The 25,277-nt window shown below is 38.9% G+C and overlaps 1 protein-coding gene across 1 annotated transcript in view; it reads right to left on the bottom strand.

Annotated features, from left to right (window-relative positions):
* coro7 (coronin 7) overlaps nucleotides 1–25,277 on the bottom strand; it is a 110,486-nt gene that overhangs the window by 64,771 nt on the left and 20,438 nt on the right. Inside the window, exons 8-9 of the mRNA XM_057344971.1 lie at nucleotides 7,716–7,799; nucleotides 7,550–7,632 (exon numbers count right to left, since the gene is read on the bottom strand). Of these exons, the coding sequence (XP_057200954.1) occupies nucleotides 7,550–7,632; nucleotides 7,716–7,799 (167 nt within the window). The remainder of the gene's footprint in view (nucleotides 1–7,549; nucleotides 7,633–7,715; nucleotides 7,800–25,277) is intronic.

Below are 25,277 nucleotides of genomic sequence, written 5' to 3'. Positions count from 1 at the left end.
GCCTCCCAATATGGTGGCACCACTGACCAATCGCAGTAACGGACCAAATCGTTTAATGTATATCTACGATATGATCAGGTCATGCTTATGAATTTACAGTCATTAAAAAAAACGTCTCTAAGAAACCTAATAATGTATCAAAAAACAATCATCATGATCTAAGTCAAGTTCAGTGGTCTTATTTAAAAAATGAAGAAACTGTGATTGCGTGTAATAAATCACACAGGGATAAAAACTATAATCACAGTGGAATGTGTGTTACACTACGACCTGTCCTACATTATATTTATACTCCATATATCTATTTTATAGCTGAAGGTTGATGAAAGCATCTTTCATTGAGCTGGAGTCAAAGTAAACTTACTCCACACCGAGCTGCTCATAATGCTGTCTGTTTAGTGCGCACTAAAAAAACAGCCATGTTAACTGCAGTCAAATGCAAAACATTAAACATGAGAATGGATGTTGACATACTGCTGGAGCTCTGGACAGTCACAAGCACGAGCTTGACACGAGCAATCTGACCATCTGACTTTCCTCAAAGCAAACGTCACGTTCAATTGAACCCATTTCCCATCATGCCCACAGCTCGATTTAAAGCACAACGAAAAGAGAAAGTAAAAGGAAACTTCTTAATGAATAGACTCTGCTGTTCTTTCAAAAGACTCTTATTATTCCCTTCTTCCCACCGTGAGGAACTTCGTTCATGACTCACCCACATCCCACTAAATCCATTTGGACGGCATTGGGCATCTCATTTAAGCTCTTCTGTAACTCTTGAGTTCTTCCGTTCATGACAGGTACGCATCGCATCGCCATGACAACGATGCTTCTTCTCACTGTACGTACAGTACTGTTTAAAAATTTAGGGAAACTTAACTCAAATGTTTTAATTTTATGCGAAACAGTTTTATAGATAAAACAATTGTGCAAATTCGTTGTTTTCCATTAAAAACTAAAGTTTTATTTTTAAAAACAGCATCTCAAGAAGCTGCTTGACCAAAGACATCATTTCTGCAAATTCCAGACGAAAGGTGTCTATACTAAAGATGAGCAAATGTAGCGCGGTTATCTTCATGGTTTCAAAAAAGAATAATCTATCACAAAAATATTGAATAAAAAATATGAATAAATAATGAGCATATGACCGTTAACTTTTAAGCGGTACGTTTTATTCCTTCATAGGTCATAAATGTACTGTCTGAAAACAGCCAAGGAAAATGTCTAGTGGCAGTGACTGAATGTTGCCCATGTCTGGTCTAATGACCAATGAAAATACAGCATGATGGACAGGTGTGTCAACATCATTTCTGGAGCATCTGAGCGGCTTTTTCCTGACACTAATACGCTGTTATTCTACAGATGTACAAACCATAGCACATCTTTAAAAGCTCTGAACATGCTGATCTCCTGTCAGTAGTCAGAAGCAGAACATGCTTGCTAATAAACTGTCCCTGAATGACATCCAATGAACATGGTGCTAATAACAGCCAAGAACAGATCATCCTGACTTCATGAGTCACAAGACAATTAGAAACATATCAAAATGAAAAAAAGAAGACACAAAAGTTGGAAAATGATGGTCAGTGCTGCTAGCTCCAGAAACGGCAGCTGTTGCAAATAATAGTGTTTGATGTAAGCGTTTGTAGAAGTGAATGTAAAGGTACTCAATTTTATGGCACTAAATTTTTTTTGAGCACATCCAGATCATTCTAGCAAGCTATAAAATCTGAATCAAATCTGCTGCAAAAATTTTTATAATCAATATTTTATTAAATTTCCCAGCTGAACATCCTTAGGATAAATGTACTTGAGAAGCAAAATTGCATTAAATATCAAGACTTCAGAGGCTTGAATTACAGTACGTGTTTTTTTCTGACCACAATGAGACATAAGGATGTTTAGACTTTTTTTCTAGTAAACTGCATTAAAATCAATTTAACTGCGTAAATTAATGCTTGTATGTGTGTGCAAAAACGTGTGTTTTGTGTGTGTGTGTCTGCGTAAGTGTGTCTGTGTGAGTCTGTGTATATGAATGCGTGTCTGTATAAGTGAGGTGTGAGTCTGTGTGTGTGCAAAAACGTGTGTTTTAATGTGTGTGTGTAGGTGTGTGCGCCTGTGTGTGTGTGTGTGTGTGTGTGCATGTGTGTGTGTCTGCATAAGTGTGCATCTGTGTGTGAGTCTGTGTATATGTGTGTGTGTCTGTATAAGTGTGTGTGTGTGTGTGTGTGAGTCTGTGTATATGTATGTGTGTCTGTATAAGTGTGTGTGAGTCTGCGTATATGTATGTGTGTCTGTATAAGTGTGTGTGTGAGTCTGTGTATATGTGTGTGTGTCTGTATATATGTATGTGTGTGTCTGCGTGAGTGTGCATCTGTGCGTGAGTCTGTGTTTATGTGTGTGTCTGTATTAGTTTGCACGTTTATGTGTGTGTGTGTCTGTATAAGAGTGTGTGTGCATGCGTGCATTTGTTTGTATATATGTGTGTATGTCAGTATAAGTGCGTGTTAATGTGAGTCCGTGTATGTGTGTGTACCTGTGTAAGTCTGTTTGTGTGTGTGTGTGTGTGTGTGTGTACTGTATATGCGCGTGTGTGTTGATCATGTTAAACTGCCACTCAGTGCTGGCAGGAGCGAGGGGCGCAGTCGTCCAGGAAGCACAGGAAACCAGCAGTAATGTGAAACACACGCTCGCGTCGTGTCTTAACCGCGCGGAGAGGCGGCGGCTCCACACACACGGCACCAATCACACAGCCTCATTTAAAACCAACCCACAGACAAAGAACGGACTCACACTAAAAGAGTGAAAGAGTGATGGTGGGGGTGCAGATGGAGTACTGTACATCTCCTACTTACAATAAAGTACCATGGTACTCTCTGAAATACAACAACAACACATACATCATCATTACTGCACCATCATGACTTTTGGATCAGTAAAGACTGTAAACTTAGAAGAAATGTAAAATCTCGCTTTATTTTGACTCTAAACGAAGAAATAGTCATTAGACCAGTAGAGTAAATGACTATATAACTCGTGAATGTATTCAGCACATGGACAGTAAGCTGAAACGGCATTGACCCGTTTAACAGAACCTTACGAACTCAGTGAACTGAACTAATGGGCACAAGGGCTTTAAAAACGCCACATATGAGTAATAAGCTTTCAGGTAAATGAGCACAGAATTCCTAATTGAAACATACTGGAAAAAAGAGACGAGCGAGTGGAAAGGGAGTGATTTTTCGCCTCAGTTTCACCTTGTTATTCTTTAACTCCAGCACAAAAAGGGACTTTATTTCAGAGACGCTGTGAAAACACCTGACGGATGGATAGAAAGCCAATGGGGATTTATGCTCGATTTTAACTGCCAGCCGTCAAATATTTCCACATCTATCATTAATAAACAGAAAAGAAGTCTTTGAGACTTCAGCACGGCTGCATTTGAGTTTGGAGGTCTTCAGGTAAAATGAGCCGGGACGGAGAAACGCATTTTGGAAAGCTTACAGAAGCTCTGGACAAAAGATCAAACCGCTGTGGTGCCACACGCGGGGCGGGATTTGGCGGCCGTAAACGTTTTCAGGACGTGTGTACCAAAAAATTCGAGCTCTCTTCCCGTCACCCCTTTGTTTCACCAGACCAAAAGTGACGGAGGCCAAAATGACTAACAGATTCCAAAGACCCTACGTCAACACAACGTCTCTCTCAAATAGCGACCGCTTCACCTCCACACCTGGGACACCCGACCACCATCCCGAGAACTCGTCCATCTGCACAAAGCCGCTTTCACAACATAAAAACCTACTTAATACAGGAAAATGCACCAAGGGGGGAAATATGAACTACTGTATGGCTGCCCAACGTATGCCAAACGTAAACACAACGTTCCCCGACTTCTCTCTCCGCGGAGCAGCTGCCAGTAATCCAGGCCCGGCCACTTCATCTGGGTTTGATTTGGCTAGCGGAAAGGGGAAAAAGTCAGGGGTATCTACCGGCATTTATTAGACGGACTGCCCGATCGGGCTGATTAAAGACGGATCGGTTACAGCAGATGCCTGAGCTCTCGTAGACGGAGAAAAATAAACAAACCCCACCCAAACCCCCGAGACCCTTTAAAACAAACACGCTACTCAACAAGAAAGGCCCGTGGAGATCCACTCCACTTTTTTTTAGCAGATACGCCACATCCAGCACTTAACGCAGGTCTCGTATGTTAGTTATTTCCATTTGAGTAAACGCAACCGGGACTCGGGCTAGCTCTCCGGAGGCTGTGGTAAATCACAACACTTAAACATCTCAAATGCATCCCAGTTGGACAGAGATTCACAAAATTACACGTTGGCTCGCCTGGGCGCATATAGATGTGAATATGCCGCAACTGTAAACAATTAGTAGGCGAGTTTCAAGCCCCCTGCTGAGTTTATGGTTGTTGTGATCTCTACTAAACTGTACTGTGATAGTCCTGTTCCCAATATATTTTAACCAAATGTCGACACGAAATCTTTTGTTAACACAAAGTGTACAATGTGCGGGTCGGGTCGATTCTGTGCCGTTGAGGAAACCAGTCCCCACAGAGATCTTGTAGAAGTCACCAGGCACAAAGGTGGTTGCAATTGAGTCAAATTGTAAAGTTCAGTGATTACAGCCGGTGCTATTATAGTCATCATTATAATTATCTTTATGAGGTGGGGATGTGGGCGTGGTCACGGGTGTAGAAACGCTTTAAGCTTTAGCGGTGATAAAAATCATTCCACCGTGGAAAACAGGTACAATAACTATAATACATCAACTCAAATGTATAAGAAATACGTTGATTAATAAGTACCAGGGTAGAAAAGACATAGAACTCACAAAAAGCTATTTGTAGGCAATTTAATGTTTTAAAGCTGAGCTTGGCTAGAAAAAATTATATTCACTAAAACAAATTTCCATGACCTTTAAATTCCACGATTTTATTCATTTCCATGACTTTGCCAGGGCTGGAAATTTTAATAAGAAAATATTCCTTAATATTTACAAGCATTTCATAACCATGACTTTATTTCAACATCATGGTATTTTAAAATACCCCACATTACAAAATGAGTATAGTATATACATACCACACTTTTACCATGGTAAATAAACAAATGAATAAATAAATAGTATTACTAAATATTTGTTTAGATAAATATATATTTAGTAATATGACACATTTGTTTAAATATTTATTTTATAAAAAAAACAATTATTTTGTATTACCGTGGTACAATGATAAATAAACTTCATTACAATGGTACTTTTTGTCAGATTTGTTATATCTACTTCCAGGATTTTACCAATTCCAATAAGAAAATTCCTTATTTACAAGCTTTTCATAACCATGACATTACTTCAACATCATGGTATTTTGATATACCCCACATTACAAAATGAGTAAAATATCTACGTCCTATAGTATACATATCAAGATACCACAGTTTTACCATGGTACATAAATTAATAATTAACTAAATAGTACTAAGTATTTATATGAATATTTATATAAATAAATACGACCATGGTACAACAATAAATAAATATATTTAGTAATACTACCCATTTATTTAAATATTTATTTGATAAATAAACAAATGTTTTGTATTACCATGGTACAATAATAAATAAACGATGCATTACAATGGTACTTATTTTGGTTAGATTTGTTATATCTACTTCCGGGATTTTACGATACTACCCGGTCCAAAGCAGGATTCATTTTCTTCCAAGGTATTCACAAACATTCATAATCAGTCCCTTTTTTACTTCAGTTCTGAGAAACGCCTTATCCTTTGTGCCACAATGTTTGGCCGCAAAATAAATAACACAAAACAGGCGTGAGCCATAAAATTGGGTAATGACCAAAACAAACAACAGCGTCATTTCTGACATTACTGTAAGAGCCACAGGAGGCCAGTTACTCAAAGCCATTTTCATCAGCGAACAATTAATGTAAATCAGGAGCTTGATGTTATCATGTCTCATCATTATTACTGTATAAGTCACCGCCCAATCGCTTCATCTGAAACTAATCACATGACACAAAAAACACACAATTATCACTGAAATGACACTTGCTTAAGACATTCTTGACACTATCCAGTCTCGATAAAACCTAATAGCCCTGAGATGAGGTCTGGACCGTGACGCGGTGATAATCTGGCTGGTGCTCCAGCAGTAATGCAGTTTGTCCCGCGAGTCGTGCCAGAGATCATGATTAAGATCTGAGAAGCAGAGCGCACATTATAAGCATTATCTGTACACGTTTTTAGATTCCAGACAACGACGAGAGACCATTTTAATGCCAGTGACGGGAAGTGATCATCGCATTTTCCCCTTAATTTCATTCCTGTTTGTCCTGGCCAGCAACAGGGCAATTAAACCGAGAAAAAGAGCTCCGATAGTCACAGAAAAAAACAGGAAAAAGGGGAATAGTGTTGATATAATATAATATACTCTGATATAATCAGACAGAAAAAATTGATTCAAGCTGTTAGATGAATGGTTTACCTTTAAAAATACTATTATGTACCATTACAAAATTAATTTCTGCAATGTCTTTATTATTCCAAGAGGACTTGATGTCTTGCTGCTTCCCATCCGTTCGTTATCATCCCACCAACAGAACCAGTTTCCATTAAAACCAATACAATCCCATTATAACCATTAAAGCCATTTAAATATAAGTGATGCTTCAATCATTTATTCACCCTCTTGTGGTACAAAACTCTTTCTTCTGTGAAACACAAAAGAAGATATTTCGAGAAACGTCAATATGTTTGTATTCACACAATGGAAGTCAAAGAAGTTCAGTGTCGTTTGGTTATCAACGTTTTAAAAAATATCTTCTTTTGAGTTCTGCAGAAGAAAGAAAGTTATACTGTATGTGTTTGGAGCGATGTGAGGATGAAATATTCAAGGATTCCAGAATCAACCGCCTGCTACAATGGCACACAGTATGTGCGGGTTACTCATTATGAGGGGGATTTTGCCGTCACACAGAGGGGCAGTTATCCGGCTCACCGCAGGAAATCAGGGCAAACCCGTCGTGTGGGTTTAAGACCTTACTTTATAAACTACTGAACGTCAAGCAAACAAAACATACCAGGAACGAAAGAATAACCCTTAACACGAGCACCTCTCCGTTCGCTCCCTGCACACCTCTACGGCTGAGCGGGTCCCCGGACCGCAGCCCGCCGTCCACTAGAGAGGAAACGCAACGGTGCTGCCACAACAGCGTTTCATTTTCCATCCATCGGGTCCGGCTGGGCTCCTTCTGTAAACAGGGCTGTCAGTGAAGCGCACTGGATCTCTTACTGCAGTAAAAAGCTTGGCTGCCCGCCGCCTGCCCGGACTGGACCCCTGCCACCAGAACCAGAGTCTGCAGTTCTCAAAGAATAGCCCTGACACGACACAGAAGCTACTCGTGTCCAAGAAAAGATCCGAAAAGAGGTTTATTTTCTCAAAACACGTTCATTCAACATGACAAGCGACAGCCGTCAAATCTGAGGCACAGGACACTGCTTTGACTTACGCGTTGGAGGTGGCCAGAGACACGGATCTGAGGGACGAGCTCAACTTCCTGCTGTCCCAGAGCCTCACTTCCTGTTGACGTACCTGTATCCAGACACACACAGATTACATCCAGGCATATCAAACTCATATTTGTTTCCATTTGAAAAGATTAACATCAGAAGTACCTGGTTAAAGCCAGTGGTGAGCAAGTGGTCATCTTTGACCCAAAGGATGCGAGAGTCTTTATTTCCCAGAAGGCCCTGAGCGCACTGCAGGTGAACAGACACGAAACATATCAGTAAAAGAAGTCATCATCAAAAAGAACATTTGGTCTCGGAATGCGGCGGTTCGTTTGATCACATGAACACATTACAGATGGAGAGAGAGGGGAGTTAATGCTCGGTGTTGACAGAGGAAAGCAGAATGATGGACAGAAGTCAAAAAACATGTTTTTATTGTTATCATGTTTTATCGTATTAGTTAGCTGTATTTTTATTAGTTATTATTAATTAATCAAAACAACCAAACTGCAGTTTGATTGATATTACTTGGAATGCACGATAAAAAAATATGAATTTTAATCAAATAAAAAACAATATAAATAAAATAAAATAATAAATTATTATTATTATTGATATATATTACCTGATGTAATTTTTCCTGTATTTCAAAATACATACACAAATCAAAGTAATTCACATGTGAAGCATTCTCTATATCTCTAAAGCAATGGAAAATAGCACGGTCATACTCGATGTTTCCGAATGTGACACTGGAAAATAACTGAGACCCAGAGCACATCAATGTTTGCCAGAAACAAAAACATTAGAGATAGTAAATCATACAGCGGCTCATTCATCACATACCGGCCTGGACCCAGAGCAAACATCTCATCTGCACAATCTCAGTCACAACACACCCAAAACAGAGCCACGGTGAGCGCAGGCGAACTAAAGTCACTCTGCAGTCACAAACTCTGGAAACCAAAGTGGATCGTGTCAGGCAAACAGGTGCATGAATACAGCTCCATTCAGTGAGAGAGGAGGCCGAGTGACACCAGCCGACCGCAGCGGAGAGAGAGAGAGAGACCAGGAAGCCTCTGACAGCACTGACGGAGGGCCGGCCGCGTTTACTCGGTACATATATGGGCAGTTTTCAGCACAAACATACACAACCACTAATGTAACAGCAGTGTTGGGTGTAACTAGTTACTAAGTAATTAGTTACTGTAATTTAGTTACTTTTCCCTTGAAAATGTAATGTAAGGGATTACTTTTATTTTTTTCTGTAATTTAATTACAGTTACTTCTGATGTAATTAAACTAAATACTTTGTGTAATATATGTGTGTAATAGTGGAATTGACATCAAAATTCATAGTCTAACTTTAAAATCTGTGCTTTAATGTATAATTCTCACATTTGTAATACTTTGGTCAGTAAATAAGAGTTCTTTATGTAGTTTAATATTATTTATTTGAATGAATCACTTAACTAATCAAGGTTGTTATAGGATATAGAAAGTAATTAGTAATAAGTAACTAAATACTTTTTGGTGAGAGTAATTTGTACAGTAATCTAATTACACTATTGAATATGTAATTAGTAACTAGTAATTCATTACTTTTTCAGAGTAACTTACCCAACACTGTGTAACAGACCCCAAAAGATCTGATTAAAAGAAAACACTTCTGAAAGTTTTAAGAAAGTATCATTTGGACGACATGTAACAAACATACAACTGTAGCATGATGTCAATTACCTCAGAAAATAATTTTGAGTTGTACCAATTGTTTGTTTTATTTTTAAGTAAACAACAGTGCATTTCTGCTTTGGTTGCTTTTTTAACAAACAGATGTACACAATATTTTCTGTTGGAAATACAGCACATCCCAAATACTGAAAATGAATCTTAACTGCGATTTAAAGGGACAGTTCGCCTCAAAATAAACATTCACGATTTATTCACTCTGCGGAACACAAAAGAAGATATTTTGAGAAATGTCTCAGTGGTTTGGTGTTCGTATAAGTCGATGCTGATTGGTTTCTTCAAAATACCTTCTTTTGTGTTCTGCAGATTAAAGAAACTCATACAGACGTAAGGGTGGTGCTGAAAAAAATGTAGGTGAACCATTCTTTTCACCTGGAATCTTTATCGAAGTCCTACTGTACATAAATTACTGCAACATATTAACTGGAAAGAAAATCTTTCTAAATACAATCCATTAAAACAAAATCACTAACACGGACAAACAATACGATGAAGTCAGATATGACTTTGTTGACGTTGAAAACAAGAAGCGATTGATTCAGCAGCAGCGCGAGTATTGATCGGACGGGGCCTGATCTGGGAACAGCTCTGAAGTGTTTGGTGTGGAGGTGGAAGTGTGCAGTTATTGATTTCAGCTGAATGTGATCTTATCTCCAAGCTCGCGGTTTTCACACGGGAATTATTCCTGATCCTCCGAGACGAATTCATCCAAACAAAAAGCTGATAACAGATCGGTTGTGCTCATGACCCCATGTTTTTAAGATATATTTTGTCTCGTTTACCAGCAAAACAAAATGATGCACAAAACAAGTTTTGCTCTTGCTTTTCGCTCGTGACACAATCCATCAACACACATTGAATTTCACAAACCGCTTTCTGCACAAACTAAACTGACGTTAAAAAATCTCAGTCATCTTGCTCTATATGAATGTGATCTGGAGTTCACAGTCGAGCAGCGATGATGTATCTGTCATCTCTACACACGCCCAGATCATAAAACCTCTCCTGTAAGGACGTCTCTGAATATACTGTATATCCCTCAGGGGGCATGTAGCTCTGAGGTCATATCACGCTTTATCAGACCTCATCTGGAAGGTATGGAGGTCTTTGCTTCTCATCCAGCGAGAAATATGTTTGCTGGACGAGGACCAAAGGATTTTAACCGCAGGGTAGAAACAGTTTAGGAAAAGCATTACCGAACTTTGTAATGGAAACAATGGGACACTTTGCGGATTATGTAAAGGGACTGCCTGTGAAAATAGAAATAAAAATAGAAAATGCAAAAAAAAAATTTTTCAACTTGTCAAAAGCTTTCCGAGAACTCACACATCAGTCGGATATTCTCTGAACGTCAAACCTTTCCTCTTATTCTTTCCCGTCCTCTCGCCTCTGAATAACCTGTATCAACGCACTCACATCACAAACGCTGGCAAGAGCCGTTCTGAAAGAAAACTGGCACGGACTTTCACACTCCCACATTCAGGAAAATAATAAACTCCGAGCCGTCGCTGGAGGATTGCATATCGAGCTGACTCACGCTCCGCAACTCCAAGTCCATCATCGACCGTCTGGATCCCGTCTCTGAGCCAAACAAAACCAAAAAATCCCACAGAGACAAATGAGTCCGTGACTGAAATGCAAACAACGAGAGTTGTTAATAAAGTGTATATGTATATGTAAATAAAGTGTGAAGGTGTTTATCTTTATCTCATTCATACCTGCTCAATACGTAAAGCTCAAATGTTGCGGGTTCGCGTTGAATAAAAGCATTTTCCAAATGCATAAATGCACGATTTTATTGCATCGCTACCTTCCCCAATGTTTATTCATTTTCAATCATCAAATCTCATTACAAATGTAACATGACAGGCTAAACAATACACAAGCACATATTTCCACTCATCTGTAACATTCATAAACGTAAAGCGTAAGGACGCGCAGAGATGTTTAACAGATGAAGGTCTTTGGTGATGATGTCACTGCTCAGTGTTTCTGCAGCTGTGGAAACGAAGGGAAGGAGCTCTGATCTCAGAACTGTTTATCATCCCGTTTGGCTTTCTTTACCAAATAAACACGTGCTGATTTGAAGGGTGTGAGGCCTGCGCTCGCCGCTGCCGCTCACGCGCCTGCAAATGAAGCTGCACATCTGGAGCGTGCGTGTGCGCATGTGTCCGCGTGTGGCACGTTACTGCTTCAATGAGATCACAGGCATCAATGAATCGGTGCAGATTCGTAAATATTTCATAAATACGTTATCTCCTCCGGCAAAGAAGCGAAAATGCGACATGTTTGTCCTGTGTCAGCCGTCGTAGTGCTTGGGTGGAGTGAGCCTTTGGTTGCATTTCTCAACCTCACCACTAGATGCCGCCAACATCTCCACATTGCTCCTTTAAGAATTGATTACTAATGCAGGTCAGTAAAGCTAAACACACTGGTGTTTGTCAACCAGATGCATCCGTACATACCTAACGTGCATTGTTGCTTTATTGTTGTCGAATAAACCCATGGGGGTGAAAGAGTTTTCTTCAAATGTCCACTTTGATGCTTGAAATGTAAACAGCCCCTTGACACACTGTGACCTTCATCTCCTAAAATTCATCCACAACACCTACTGAAGAAACCTTAAAAAACACACACACGTGTGAAAGAAATTAGCCCGAAACAGCACGGCGTGTTTTCTTTAGCCGGGGAACAAAGTGCAGCACATAGCTTTGATCTTATGGAACCGCCACGTCAAACGCGCAGATCAAATACAAGACACACAACCACGGAGGAAGAGAAAACCTTTGGAGGGCATTTGAACAAACAACCAGGAGAACCTGAGCCGATAAAAATAACACCTAACCGTCTGAACGAACCCAAACCTCAGGCTTCTGCCGGAGAGGGGATTTATGTGAGGGTTTGCTCCCAAGAAAAACAAGGAGGGCCGAGACCGCAGCCTCGCTCGACGTCTTTTGTGCGTGGAGGTGAAACAGACGGAGAGCGCAGATGTGTCGCTCACAGAGAACGTCCATCCACCCGCTGAGAGACTATCAGGTGTCTAGCAGCACATATGGGAGCAATCTCGATTCTCTTCATACGCTTGTGGCAGAGAGATCAGTGAAGAGCAAGCCTCAAAAATTTAGTGCGACTTCATATTTTCCCCTCTATGTAACCATCTCCAGGCTTTTATTGCTTTTCCAGTCGCATCTCACGCCTGTCGTCGATGCTACCGGAGCTCTCGTTCAAGCATCCACAATCTGCAGGTTTTCTTCTGCTCTGCCTTCCCAAAGACAACTGACATCTTTGCCTTCAATCAAACATATTATTCAAAATGTTACACGCATTTTGTGTGGTTTAGTTTGGAGTGTAAACTGAAGTTCGGCTTTGACACAACTTTCATATTTACGAAACGCGCTCAGTAGAGCAGTTTGTCCGTTTAGGGCTACCGTAGAAACAACGTGCAAGGGGACCCGCAGTGTATGTAGATAGAAATAAGTTCATTCTAAGGTTATAAAAACATAACGCTTCATTATGTAATACACCTCTGAAGACATAGTTATGTATGTTACATTGCATTTCTAACAATAGATCCTCCCATAAACTACACATTGGACCTTTAACTTCCAAAATAAAGATTCTTTGTAAAACATTAGAATTAAGCAAAGGACCAAGACAAAGGATTTTTTATTATAAAATAAAAAATGTTTTTTTGAAAAGAGTTTGTTATATGAATTGGGATATATATGGGTCTTAAGAGATGACAAATGTTTTTTGGTATTGCATAAATGGTCCGTAAAGACAGAATTCTGCTTTTCTTTATATATATATATATATATATTTATATATAATTTGAACTTAACAGAAATAGGTTCAGAGAAAACTCAATAACATCGCAAAAACATCACAAAAACATTAGTAATAGTTTGTTATGAAGTTCAGAATTCTGAGTTCTTTAAAACCCCTGCAAAAAATGTTTTTCGTCTTGTTTTCCAGTGCAAATATTTAAACACATAACATAAGACAATAAGTATTATCCAGTGAAAAATAATTAAGAAAATACGCTTTTTTGAATCGAGATGATTTTTCTTACCCTACTGGCAGATTTTCTTCTTGTTTTACACATAAATCCTGATAACACGATTCTCATGTCAATTATGATAAATGACAAGACAAAACATTATTTTTGTTTTTGCAGTGCTTTCCTTTGCAAACTTTTCGTCCTGATTTCCTAAAAAACACTTATAAAAATGCTTGTTTTTTTTCAACCCAGAAAAAGGGACAAGCTCAAAAGTTGAAAATGGTTATACGTCACCAAACAATGGGTTAAAACACGCCAGCATTTTGGGTTGGAACAACTACAGTTTAATTTATAACCCTACCAAAAATCGTTTTTTAATTTTGAGACTGTAAAACAGTTGTTTGTTAGGGGTCAGTAGATTGTTGTTCTGTCTGTAATGCAAGTCTTTTCTATTAAATGGGTTAAATGGCAGAACAGCAGTAATGAACCTGATCTACATCCTGATTAAAGGAAATCTGTTTCCTGTCCTGCACTGATTCAAGCTGGAGGCATTCAGATATTCAGACTTCTGTCTCTGGTGCGTGACTCCCTTTCAACCTGTCCTGTATTCTCTCATAAACTTGCTCCAAAACCATTTGCACTGTTGTACCTCTAATCAGTCTTTCTAGATGTTTTCCTCAAACCGTCCCAGTGGATTTTCTTTTACCCTTCTTCGTTTATACTTTAATTAGGATAAACCCGCTTCTAAGCTCCATTTTAAGTCATGCCGATCTGTGCCTCTGTAAACCTTCAGCGAAATGAAACCGTGCCAACGGAACAAAGCTAAAAGACTTGAAGGGGAACGAACAGAACGCAAAGCAGCCATTTAATTCTTTCATTTCCTTCAAAGCCTGCTGCTTCTCTTTCCATCCTGATTAAAACCATCTCCCCGCTGTCCGTCGCCTCTCCAAACAGCTGCCGGTTCTCCTCCCGAGCTCGGCTCTGAATCTAAGCTAAACCGTCAAAAAGACGACAGGGGCAAACATGAGAACATGAGAAACGACAGCTCACAGCTGTGAAACAATCCACTTGTGTCATCAACCTTTATTTTATCTTTAAGAAAGATCACTTTTTTAGTATCTAGTTTATTGAATCGTGATTAATATCGCTACTGTCCAAGAATCACTTCTAAAGATTATGAACAATATTTTCTCTATCCTACCATCGATTCAAACATTTTTTTAACTTTTTTTAATGAATTCTATATGAAAAAATGCATTAGTGGGATTGAAAGAATAAAAATATATGAAACACTGGAAAACATTTGGGATAACCATTATCCCAGTGAAACCAGCAGCCAATTCCACTAGGCAGCCAGACACACAGAAGGGCCAAACAAGTGAATTTACACATTAAAATGGATCGACTGCAGATGAAAACGTGCATTATGAAAATATATTATTCTGGTGATTTATGTCAGTCGGCAGAATTAATATGACAGAAACCAGACGCTCATATTTTCATGCACACTCACTGTAAATATAAATACAAAATGTGCAGACGGGTCCCTCGAGCATCACTAAACCATCTATTTATAAAGCCGACTGTGATGGCAGGAATATTTTCTTTGCTTGTGAAATGCATTCGTCTTTCTTCATTTTTGTTTTTGTGTGAGAATATTTTAGAACTTTGCTTGTGCACGTACCAACAGGACACCTAAACAAACGTGACGCCAAACTTTTCATTCAGCGAAATTACAACGTTATACATTAAAATGGAAACGGGGAAAAAAACACATTCTTTCTCTTTTCGTAGAGAGTCGTTTGTATTTTTACTGTCGTTTGTTTTTTCATTTCACAAATGAAAAACTTGCAATACCAAAAATCCTTAGAGAAAGATATCAAAACTATTGTCATTGCTAGTCATTGGACTTACACAAACAAATACTGGGTTATTTTCAACTGTTCGCTGTCTTCGCTTATTTTATTCATTTGCATTATTATTTGCGGTTTAAGTTATAATAAAGCTAAGCATTTCATGCCTGCATTGCACAGCATGTTTGAGGGCGGAGCAATGCAGGAAGGGGCGTGTTCCTGTTGAGTAGTTGTGCGTTTTGTTGTCGATTTCAAATAACAACAACAGTTTCCAGAAATCGATTACCCTGCCTTTAACTTATGCTGGGTAAATCATTTTATGGGTTAATTTTGACCCGATGCTGGGTTGAAGATAACCAAGCATTTTAAGAGTGCATGTTGTTTTTTGCATCATTCACCACAAGAGAGTTTTGCATCATTCACTGCAAAAAATGCTTAGATAACAAAACCATTTCAAAGACTGAATGTCGAGTTCATTCAAAATGGAAAAACGTCATATTTTACACTAAGAATTCGTAAAAAAACCACAGAGCAGTTTTAAGTGGATAAGCACACTCACTACAGACATACAGAGACACATATAGACACACCTTGGGACGACTACTGAGCCATTTTAAAAGAAATCATCTTGTGTGGATTACAGGACTCTGCCGTTTGACTGACACGGGGGTCAATTTCTGAACGCCAATCTTCCTTTAAGATTGATTACTGCCTAACCGCTCACCACAAAGACGTCACAGCCTGCCATCACTGCCATTGACCTTAAATCACCAGATGGAAAATCAAAAATAGGAAAAATGTGCATGCGTTCAGAGACCAAAGACTTAAAGAGCACTTCAGTCCTGTGTGAATGAGACTCAACTTCTGTAATGATACACCCGCTGTGTTTCTTAAAATATATTGAATCTATCTGTCAACCTGTCTGTCTGTCTGCCTGCCTGTCTGTCTGTCTATATCTGTCTGTCTGTCTGTCTGTCTATTTATATCTATCTGTCTGTCCGTCTGTATGTACAGTATGTCTGTCTATCTGTTCATCTTTATCTATCTGTCTGTCTTTATCTGCCTGTCTGTCTGTCTGTCTGTCTGTCCATCTATATCTATCTGTCTATTTACGTATATCTATCTGTCTGTATGTACAGTATGTCTGTCTATCTGTTCATCTTTATCTATCTACCTGTCTGTCTATCTGTCCATCTATCTATATCTGTCTGTCTTCCTATCTATATCTGTCTGTCTATCTATATCTGTCTGTCTGTCTGTCTTTCTATCTATATCTGTCTGTCTGTCTATCTTTATCTGTCTGTCTATCTATATCTGTCTGTCTGTCTGTCTATCTATATCTGTCTGTCTTTCTATCTATATCTGTCTGTCTATCTATCTATATCTGTCTGTCTGTCTGTCTTTCTATCTATCTATATCTGTCTGTCTGCCTGCCTGTCTGTCTGTCTATATCTGTCTGTCTGTCTGTCTGTCTATTTATATCTATCTGTCTGTCCGTCTGTATGTACAGTATGTCTGTCTATCTGTTCATCTTTATCTATCTGTCTGTCTGCATGTCTGTCTGTCTATCTATATCTGTCTGTCTTTATCTGCCTCTCTGTCTGTCTGTCTGTCTGTCCATCTATATCTATCTGTCTATTTACGTATATCTATCTGTCTGTATGTACAGTATGTCTGTCTATCTGTTCATCTTTATCTATCTACCTGTCTGTCTATCTGTCCATCTATCTATATCTGTCTGTCTTCCTATCTATATCTGTCTGTCTATCTATCTATATCTGTCTGTCTATCTATATCTGTCTGTCTTTCTATCTATATCTGTCTGTCTGTCTATCTTTATCTGTCTGTCTATCTATATCTGTCTGTCTGTCTATCTATATCTGTCTGTCTTTCTATCTATATCTGTCTGTCTATCTATCTATCTATATCTGTCTGTCTGTCTGTCTTTCTATCTATATCTGTCTGTCTGTCTGTCTGTCTTTCTATCTATATCTGTCTGTCTATCTATATCTGTCTGTCTGTCTGTCTGTCTGTCTTTCTATCTATATCTATCTGTCTATCTGTCTGTTCATCTTTATCTATCTGTCTTTTTTTGCAGCTGAACCTTGCAAAAACTGATCTGCTCGTGATCCTGGCCGACCAGAAAACTCAGCACGACCTTTCCATCCAACTAGGTTCATCAACCATTACTCCTTCCAGAACGGCCAGAAACCTGGGCGTGGTAATTGATGATCAGCTGACCTTTGCTAAATAAAAAATTTTTAGCTTCGTATACTGTGATAGGCTGACTGAGACCAGTTGTGCTGCACCTATGCATTGTTGTCCTTTTGTTGCACAAATTGCTTCTATTGTTTTTCCCCTACTTTGTACGTCGCTTTGGATAAAAGCGTCTGCTAAATGACTACATGTAAATGTCTGTCTATCTGTCTGTCAGTCCATGTCTGTCTGTCTATCTGTCCGTTCGTCCATTTATCTGTCTGTCTGCCTGTTTGTCTATCTGGATAAACAGAGAGGAAAAGGTCAGAGGGTCAGAGGTGAGAGACACGGTGCTAAAAATACAGAGAGAAAGATGGAGGTTGAACAGACGCCTGCTGCTGGACCCGTGGAGTTTCTTTCTCAGCGGTGTAAACTTACAGATCCTGGCACTCATCTCCCAAACAACTTCCTAAAGTTCCCTGTACCTCACCATATATAAACAAAATCAGGCGCTTGCTTCTGTTAAATTAACCATAATGTGGATGATATGAACTCATTCTTAAACATTCTCTGATAACCAACACCGGTGGGAAAGTCAGGTATCTTGATTCGTTTCACATGCAGCCTGACGCTGCATTTTCATAAATAGTGTAACACGACGTCAAACAAGCGGGTACGTCACGAGTAACCCGAGGTTGTCCACGTCGACATTGGAGGCAAAGATAGTTTTATGTTAAAGTTAGTCAGCAAATGGATGGATAACGTAACTCAAACCAAGTCCAATGATGGCTGCTAAAAACGCCACGGTGCAAACGGCATTAGTTATCGAAAAAGCCAAGCATCTGTTAAGACGATACATGTCTAAAAACAACATTAACAGGAGTAAGAAGAAACACAACGCTCTTGAATTAATCACTCGCAGCCACTTAGGGAGAAGCAAAGGGTAAAACTGACAGAACAAATCGATATCTGGTCTGGATTTAAACAACACATCACGTCCTGACACGCGTGAAGAGCCAAGAGCGTTTTTTTGGGTCTCGGGTCGGGTTGCGCAAACTGCAGTTTGTGGTGCAGAAGAAGAGGGATATTCAGCGAGAGCTCTTAAACGATTTTAATTGTAGAGTAAAAACAAAACGGATGAGTGTAAAATCCAACGCAGCACAGAAGTGGGAAGAAAGTCTCTCATTATTTCACCACGACGCTAATTGGCCTCAGTCCCCGCAGATGCCTTACTCACCATTTGGCTCATACTGTATGTTTGTTAAGATCTGCATAACATAACACATGGTTTAAATCAAATTGTGAGATAGTTTTTTGGTATACCGATGAATGCTACTGATGTAAGCGGAACGAAAATTTCACCTATATTAACTCAAAAAATGTTGGTCAAAAGCTGCCTTAAATTGGCTCAAATTGGCATTTTAAGTCACTTGAACGTATATTAAACTGAAATAAAGTGAAAATTAACTTGATATTTTACTTATATACTTGTAAAAATGCAACTCGATTTTTTAAGTTCAAGTGACTTGTAAAGTCACATTCATATAACTTACAATTAAAGGCAGATTTTGAACTGAAGTAAGGCTTTTTTTCAGTGCATGTAAACAACACGTTTACCTAAATAAAGAAAAAACATCAAAACAATGCATTTAAACTACAAAAAAACTCAAACTCGTGTGCATCACGGCCTGATGTTTCCAAGCACACGGACCAACTACTGAACCACATCAGCCCAGTGAACATCAAACAACATACCCCCCAAAAAACTTTACAGAATAAAACTGAACATTTAATAAGAACATTGATTTAACGAGAATTGTTCATTGCATATCGACTTTAACGACTCGTAGAACAGTGAAATACAGAAAAACAATCTTTAATCTGGTCTTCAGTGTTTCTAAACAAAGTGGCTCGACACAGAAATGTGGAGATGCAATTAGAGGGAATCCGGTTCCAGGTGGGAGGAGTTACGGAGGGGTCGTGTCCTCGGCAGCCTGCGCTCCCTGCATTTCAATGTCTTCTGCATTCTGCTTCACTGGTTTTAATTTCCTCACAGCCACATTGAAAAGTCTTTAAAGTTCATCGCCAGAGACTCACAGATGTGCCATAGATGCATAAATGATGAGCCAGATTAAAATGCTTACACACAAACACACACAGTCATGTCTCGGTCCATCTTTCTCTCAACAATCACTTCTATCAGAACAAAGCAACACGCAGAAAGTCATCGACTCTATGGCGGTGTTTATGTCTTTTAAACTTTTCAGGGTTCAGATATTGACGTCTTGTTTTACTCTTCTTGTAAACAATCACCTAGAATTAATGCAAATATCCTTTTGAATAGTATAAATATTAGAGGTTAACGGTAAAAACAATAAATAATTTGTCGATTGAGTTATTTGGTTATTTTTTTCCAAATTCTTTATAGTAAAGTAAAAACTATAAAATCCTACTATTATTTTTTAAATTACTGTTTTTAAAAATGTTCATTATTGTGTTGTCGTGTTTTTGTTGCGTTTTATTGTGCAAGTTAGCTATATACGCTTTTGTAATTATTATAACTTAATCAAAACAACCCAAATGCAGTTCGATTGATATTACTTGGAATGCACAATAAAAACAAGATTTGTAAACATTTTTAAAAACATTTTTTGAACTTTTTTGCAAATGAAGGATTTCTTTTCACAATACGATTCTTAAAGTTACATTTATGATGTGAGTTTATTCTAAAGCAGGAAAATTATGAATCGAGAATATGGGTTTTTAACTTTTGAATGGTAGTGAATACTGAACCGGCCGGATTGAGCATCTCTCCTCAGGACGACCGTCTTCACTCTCTCACTGCCATCTAAACTCATCACGGCGAGCTAACGTCTGGCCGCCACCTCACATTCTCGTGCATTACCGTGGCGTATCTACATCAGTCAGTATTTTATAGCGTCGGGGTGGAAATCCAAAGCGGTTCTGTGATGGGTAAGGTGACGAATGAGGCTAAGCCCGATTGGGACGGGTTCGAATTTCCCATGCAGATGGTTTCAGAGCCACCGGATGGAAAATCTGGTACATTACACATTAAAAACTGAGTGGAAAAACATTGAGAGGATAATGGTTTAACCTGCAGTAATAGTAAAATATCGAACGTGTGTTGTGTCAGGTGAAGAAGACGTGTGCACAAGCGACGCAAGATGACCTGCAAGCCCACAAACAACCTGGATAACATTATGAAGAGGAAACATGCATGCAAATGTTGAGACGACACAAACTTTCCTTTGTCTAACTGTTGATGCTGGTATTGGGGGGGGTTTCCAAACTGCAGGAAGCTTGTGCGGAATAAATTATGTCAAGGCCAAAGTCAAAGTCTCCAAATGACGTATCCAGTAGTTTGAAGCTTGGCATGGCTTGATCTGAGAGGGTGATTTTGGTTTTGGTGTCGTCCAAAGTTCAAATCTGCAGGTTTGGATTGTAGATCTTATACTATATAAGAGACCCTTTCACTCTCATATAGTTCAAAATGTATCTGTGGAACACAAAAGAAGATATTTTGAGAAATGTCGCAGTGGTTTTGTGTTCCTACCACGGAAGTCAATGGGGTTCAGTGTTGTTGGCTTATCAACGTTCTTCAAAATGTCTTCTTTTGTTTTGTGCAGAAGAAAGAAACTCGGAGGTTTGAAGTGACGTGAGGGTGAATAAATAGGACACCATTTGAAAGGCATCAGTCCCTCATGACTGCGTTGCTCACTTGTGTAGATGTTGTTTCGGGTGTATTTGAGTGTTGAATGAGGCATTGAGGCAGTCTTGTCACACGAGCATGTCAACATCAACCCTAATCTGTGCCGACAGTCTGAACGCAGCGAAATAAACCATCATTAGTTTAATGACACAAGGGCACAAAGATCACGCAAAACCGCCTCCTCCTCACAGGGGTCTGTGATCTCTCTCTCTCTCTCTCTCTCTCTCTCTCTCCCTCTCCTGAAGTGATAGATATACTGCCGGCTTTTCTAATTTACTCCGGTAATGAGTGACAGAAGTCGGGCGTGTGCGGTGGGGCGACTCCACACAAACTGGGGTCCCGAACGATTCGGACGCTGTTTGTTTGATGTCTTGTGCTTTGAAACATTCACTGGGGGGTTACTTGTGAAACCGGTGAAGAAATCTTACACCAGCTCTTTATTATTCCATAGGATCATCACGTTCTGGTTCATCAATGGTACACCGAGATCAGGCTTTGAGATGAGAGGGTTGGAAAATGGATTCTGTCACCACGGCAACCGCATCTCTTGATCTGGTCTCTTTCTTCCGAGAGTGTCATCTCCTGGTCCCAACGGATGATTGACAGCTCTAAGGATGCGGTGCTTCCATAAACTTCATGGGATGAGATCTCAATCCTTCTGAATTCGGGGGAACAGGCAGCCATCTTGGCTCCAGGTGTCGGACACGTGCGTGTGCTTAGCAAATTAGCTAGAAGAAAGAGCATAGCTGGCCGACGGATTTGCTAATGAGACCTCAGCATAAAAAAATCACATCTGCACACGTGCAGAGCCGAGACACCGCCAGCTGGCCGAAGACCTGACATCTGTGTGCATTTAAACACCATAAATTGATTCAGTCTGTACTAGACAGATATTATACATATAATTAGGCAAAACATTGAATATTTCAAGCCTAGTTCTTTTGCTATTTAGCTTAATAAAGCAACCACAAATAGAAACTAAATAACACATACGAGAAATAAACCGAGCCAAACTAATAGATTAAAACAACTAAAAAAAACAAAGTTTTCAGTAAAAATACATTTCTAACACATGCAGATGGGGTTATTTATATTTTTATAAATGTACTGATAAAATTACAAAATAAATATTTATAAATGTGCTTTTTGAAAAATGTTAAAATGTTTTATTTTTGTAATATTTATGTGATCTGAAAAACTGATATTTAACTGTTTAAAATATAAGATTATGGTTAAAAATTAAGAGACCTTTTCAAAATAATTTTCAGTTTTTCTGAATTTATGTGTTTAGGTAAAATGATCGTTTTTCTTTCGTTCTGTGAACTACTAACATTATTTCTCCCAAATCTCAAATAAAAAAATATTGTTTCTATTTGCATGTATTTGCAGAAAATGAAAACTGGAGAGACGGGTGAAAATAACAGAAAAGATGCTCTGTATCAGATATTCAAGCACAGAAGTCACTTCATGGTCTTCAGAGAAAATAATTACTGGAAATAAATCGGCCGAATGAAAAACACGTGGGTATTATTGGCTGTTATCCATATAAGGCTAACACATAAAGATCTGTGATCTGATTTCTGTATGCATTACAACACCATAACACATGCCAAAACACAAGAGATGAAGGTTCACGCTCAGATGTGACGGTTCAGAGGCAGGTCACGTTTAACTCCGTAACCGAATTTCCATTTTCTTCATTTTCTTTCGCACATTCTTTTATTATTTACTTATAAGTAACAAGGGAGCTATTTCAAAAGACCTGATGGGAAAAATGCTCCTTTTATCCAAAATCAATATTGACGCGGCTGTGCTCAGCTACAGTACGAGAGAGACACCCATGTGGACGGCACAACCAAATGGTAAATGGATTATCTGCTTATAATCACATATCTACCTGGTGGTCGCATATGATCAGAGGCTTATGAAAAGTGGTCCTGGGTATCACTGTTACTGTAACAATGGCAGACTTTACCCGTGTTTACAGTCAGATGTCTGCGCTTCATGCATCACCTGCATTGATCTAAACTGTGTGATGACGGGCGTGTGATTCTGCAGCCAAGCCTGCAGCGGGGGTCTAAAGCAGTGGTCCTCAAAAGGGGGGCGTGGACCACAAGGGGGCCCCAGTTGACTTCTAAGGGGGCCTGAAAATGACTAATACTTTAATATTAGACAAAATGAGCATTGAAATACATTTTAAAACAACTAAAACCAAAATATTTATTATCACTTGTCCATTTTTATAATTAATAAACACTGAATATCCAGCTCTGAAATATTTTAATGAGTAGAAATGTTGAGTTTTTGTGAGCGGGAGGGGGGCCTTTGAATATTGGGGGGGGGCTTGGAGTCAATAAGGTTGATAACTCCTTGTCTATAGAGAAACAAACAGTTCAGGCCTTGGGTAAATACATTTCAGTTGATAAACTTCTAGCAAACATCAGCATTCACATAAATCACAGCACATTTGCGCAATACGGTCAAATTTTCCTGGAGTACAACAATAAACCTTGTTTGTAAATGTTGACACTATTAAACGTAGTGTTTGTATTACACGTTCCATAACTGTAAACACTGGGTTTTTTCTTACAGAAACAGACAGATTCACGATAAACCACAACACCAGCTGCAAGTGTCCAGCCTTGTCTAACTTATTTATTTCAGACAAAAACGTTGTGATGAAGACAATATTGTCACTAGTTGAACTTTTAAAGTTCACCCAAAAATTGTAATTTTGTCATCATTCATTCACCCTCATGTGGTTCAAAACCTGTATGTGACTTTCTTCTGTGGAACACAAAAAAAGATATTTTGAGAAATGGCTCCGTGGCTTCGCGTCCATACAATGTAAATCAATGGGGTCCAAGTTACCAACGTTCTTAAAAATCTTCTTTTGTGCGATGAAAGAATTTTCATTTTTCATTTTTTGGTGAACTGCTCCTTTAATACGTCCAAAGCAGATGTCCAAAATCCACGACCAGAGTCAAATCTAATATCCCCAATTAAAGTTCTTTCCATTATCTATCCGTCTTTAATGATGGTCTATTGGTTTTCATTCAACTGATAAATCCAAATTTTGAATAGCCTTAATGATACAAATGTACAGTATACCCAACAAAGCGTCTATGAATCTGCGCATCCCACAAACCCTTGCAGCCGCTCAGTCTGCTCTGAATGTTTTGTGTTCAAACCGGCCCCATCTTTCCTCCTCTTGAACCCTATCCAAAGCCTCTCTGATTTCACGAAAAGCAGCAGAAGCTAAAGACGAAATCGAGAAATCTGGCCCCTACGTCCAGAAAATATTCTCTTTCCTGTCTTTCATGCTGCCAGGGACCGCATCGCTCCATCTCTGAGGCCAGCGCGGCCTAAAACTATGAGGAGTATTTTCAGCTCTGTAATTTGAAACACAGAACGATACACACAAAATACACACGTTTTTCTGAAAGCTTGTGTCCCGCCCAACCTTGACACCCTCTGCCCATTAAACTAACAACCTCTGCTGAAAATGAGCTCGACTTTTACTAATCGATTTAAACCACACACCAAAAATCAGCGGGCAGAATGGTGACCGCAGCACGTGGAAGCTAAGCATGATGGGTAAGCCATGCCCAATAAACCCTGTTACCCCTCAAAGGTCCACGAATTAAAGGAATGTTTCATACATGTCAATTACCATTAAATTGTAGCGATTCGTTTCTAGAAAAAATCCTGTAAAAAAGCAGAAATTTTCCAGCAGCTAGGGTGCCAAAAATATTATTTTGCTGTAAAATTACACCAGGGTTTTTGGTGGTAAATTTAACTTTTTCTGACTCTTTCTTATAATTAAAAAATACACGAAAAATACGAAGAAAAAAACAGGAAAATTCCATAAAATTAGTTTTTTGGACACTATCCTTGAAAAATCTGCAAAAAAACAGCCAAATTCTGTCAAATTTTACATTACAGCATGCGTTTCAAGAATCTTTGATATATTTGTATTTTCTGTATTTTATCTTTTGCCCATTTCATATAATTTCTCTTCCTTATGTCTGTACTGTTTTTTATGTCTCTCCTGCTAAAATCTACTTAAAAATGTGCAATATTATGAAAAATGTGACAAAAATTTAATAAGAAAAATTGCAGCTTTTTGTTAAAGTCCCCGTGAACCGGAAGATGCGATCGTTTTAACTTCCGTATTCTGACACACTTCCGAGTGAAAA

This window comes from Triplophysa rosa, linkage group LG11 (assembly GCF_024868665.1).
Source record: "Triplophysa rosa linkage group LG11, Trosa_1v2, whole genome shotgun sequence".
Classification (NCBI taxonomy): domain Eukaryota; kingdom Metazoa; phylum Chordata; class Actinopteri; order Cypriniformes; family Nemacheilidae; genus Triplophysa; species Triplophysa rosa.
Note: the sequence above shows the minus strand (reverse complement) of the source record. Positions and strands in the feature narration are given on the sequence as shown.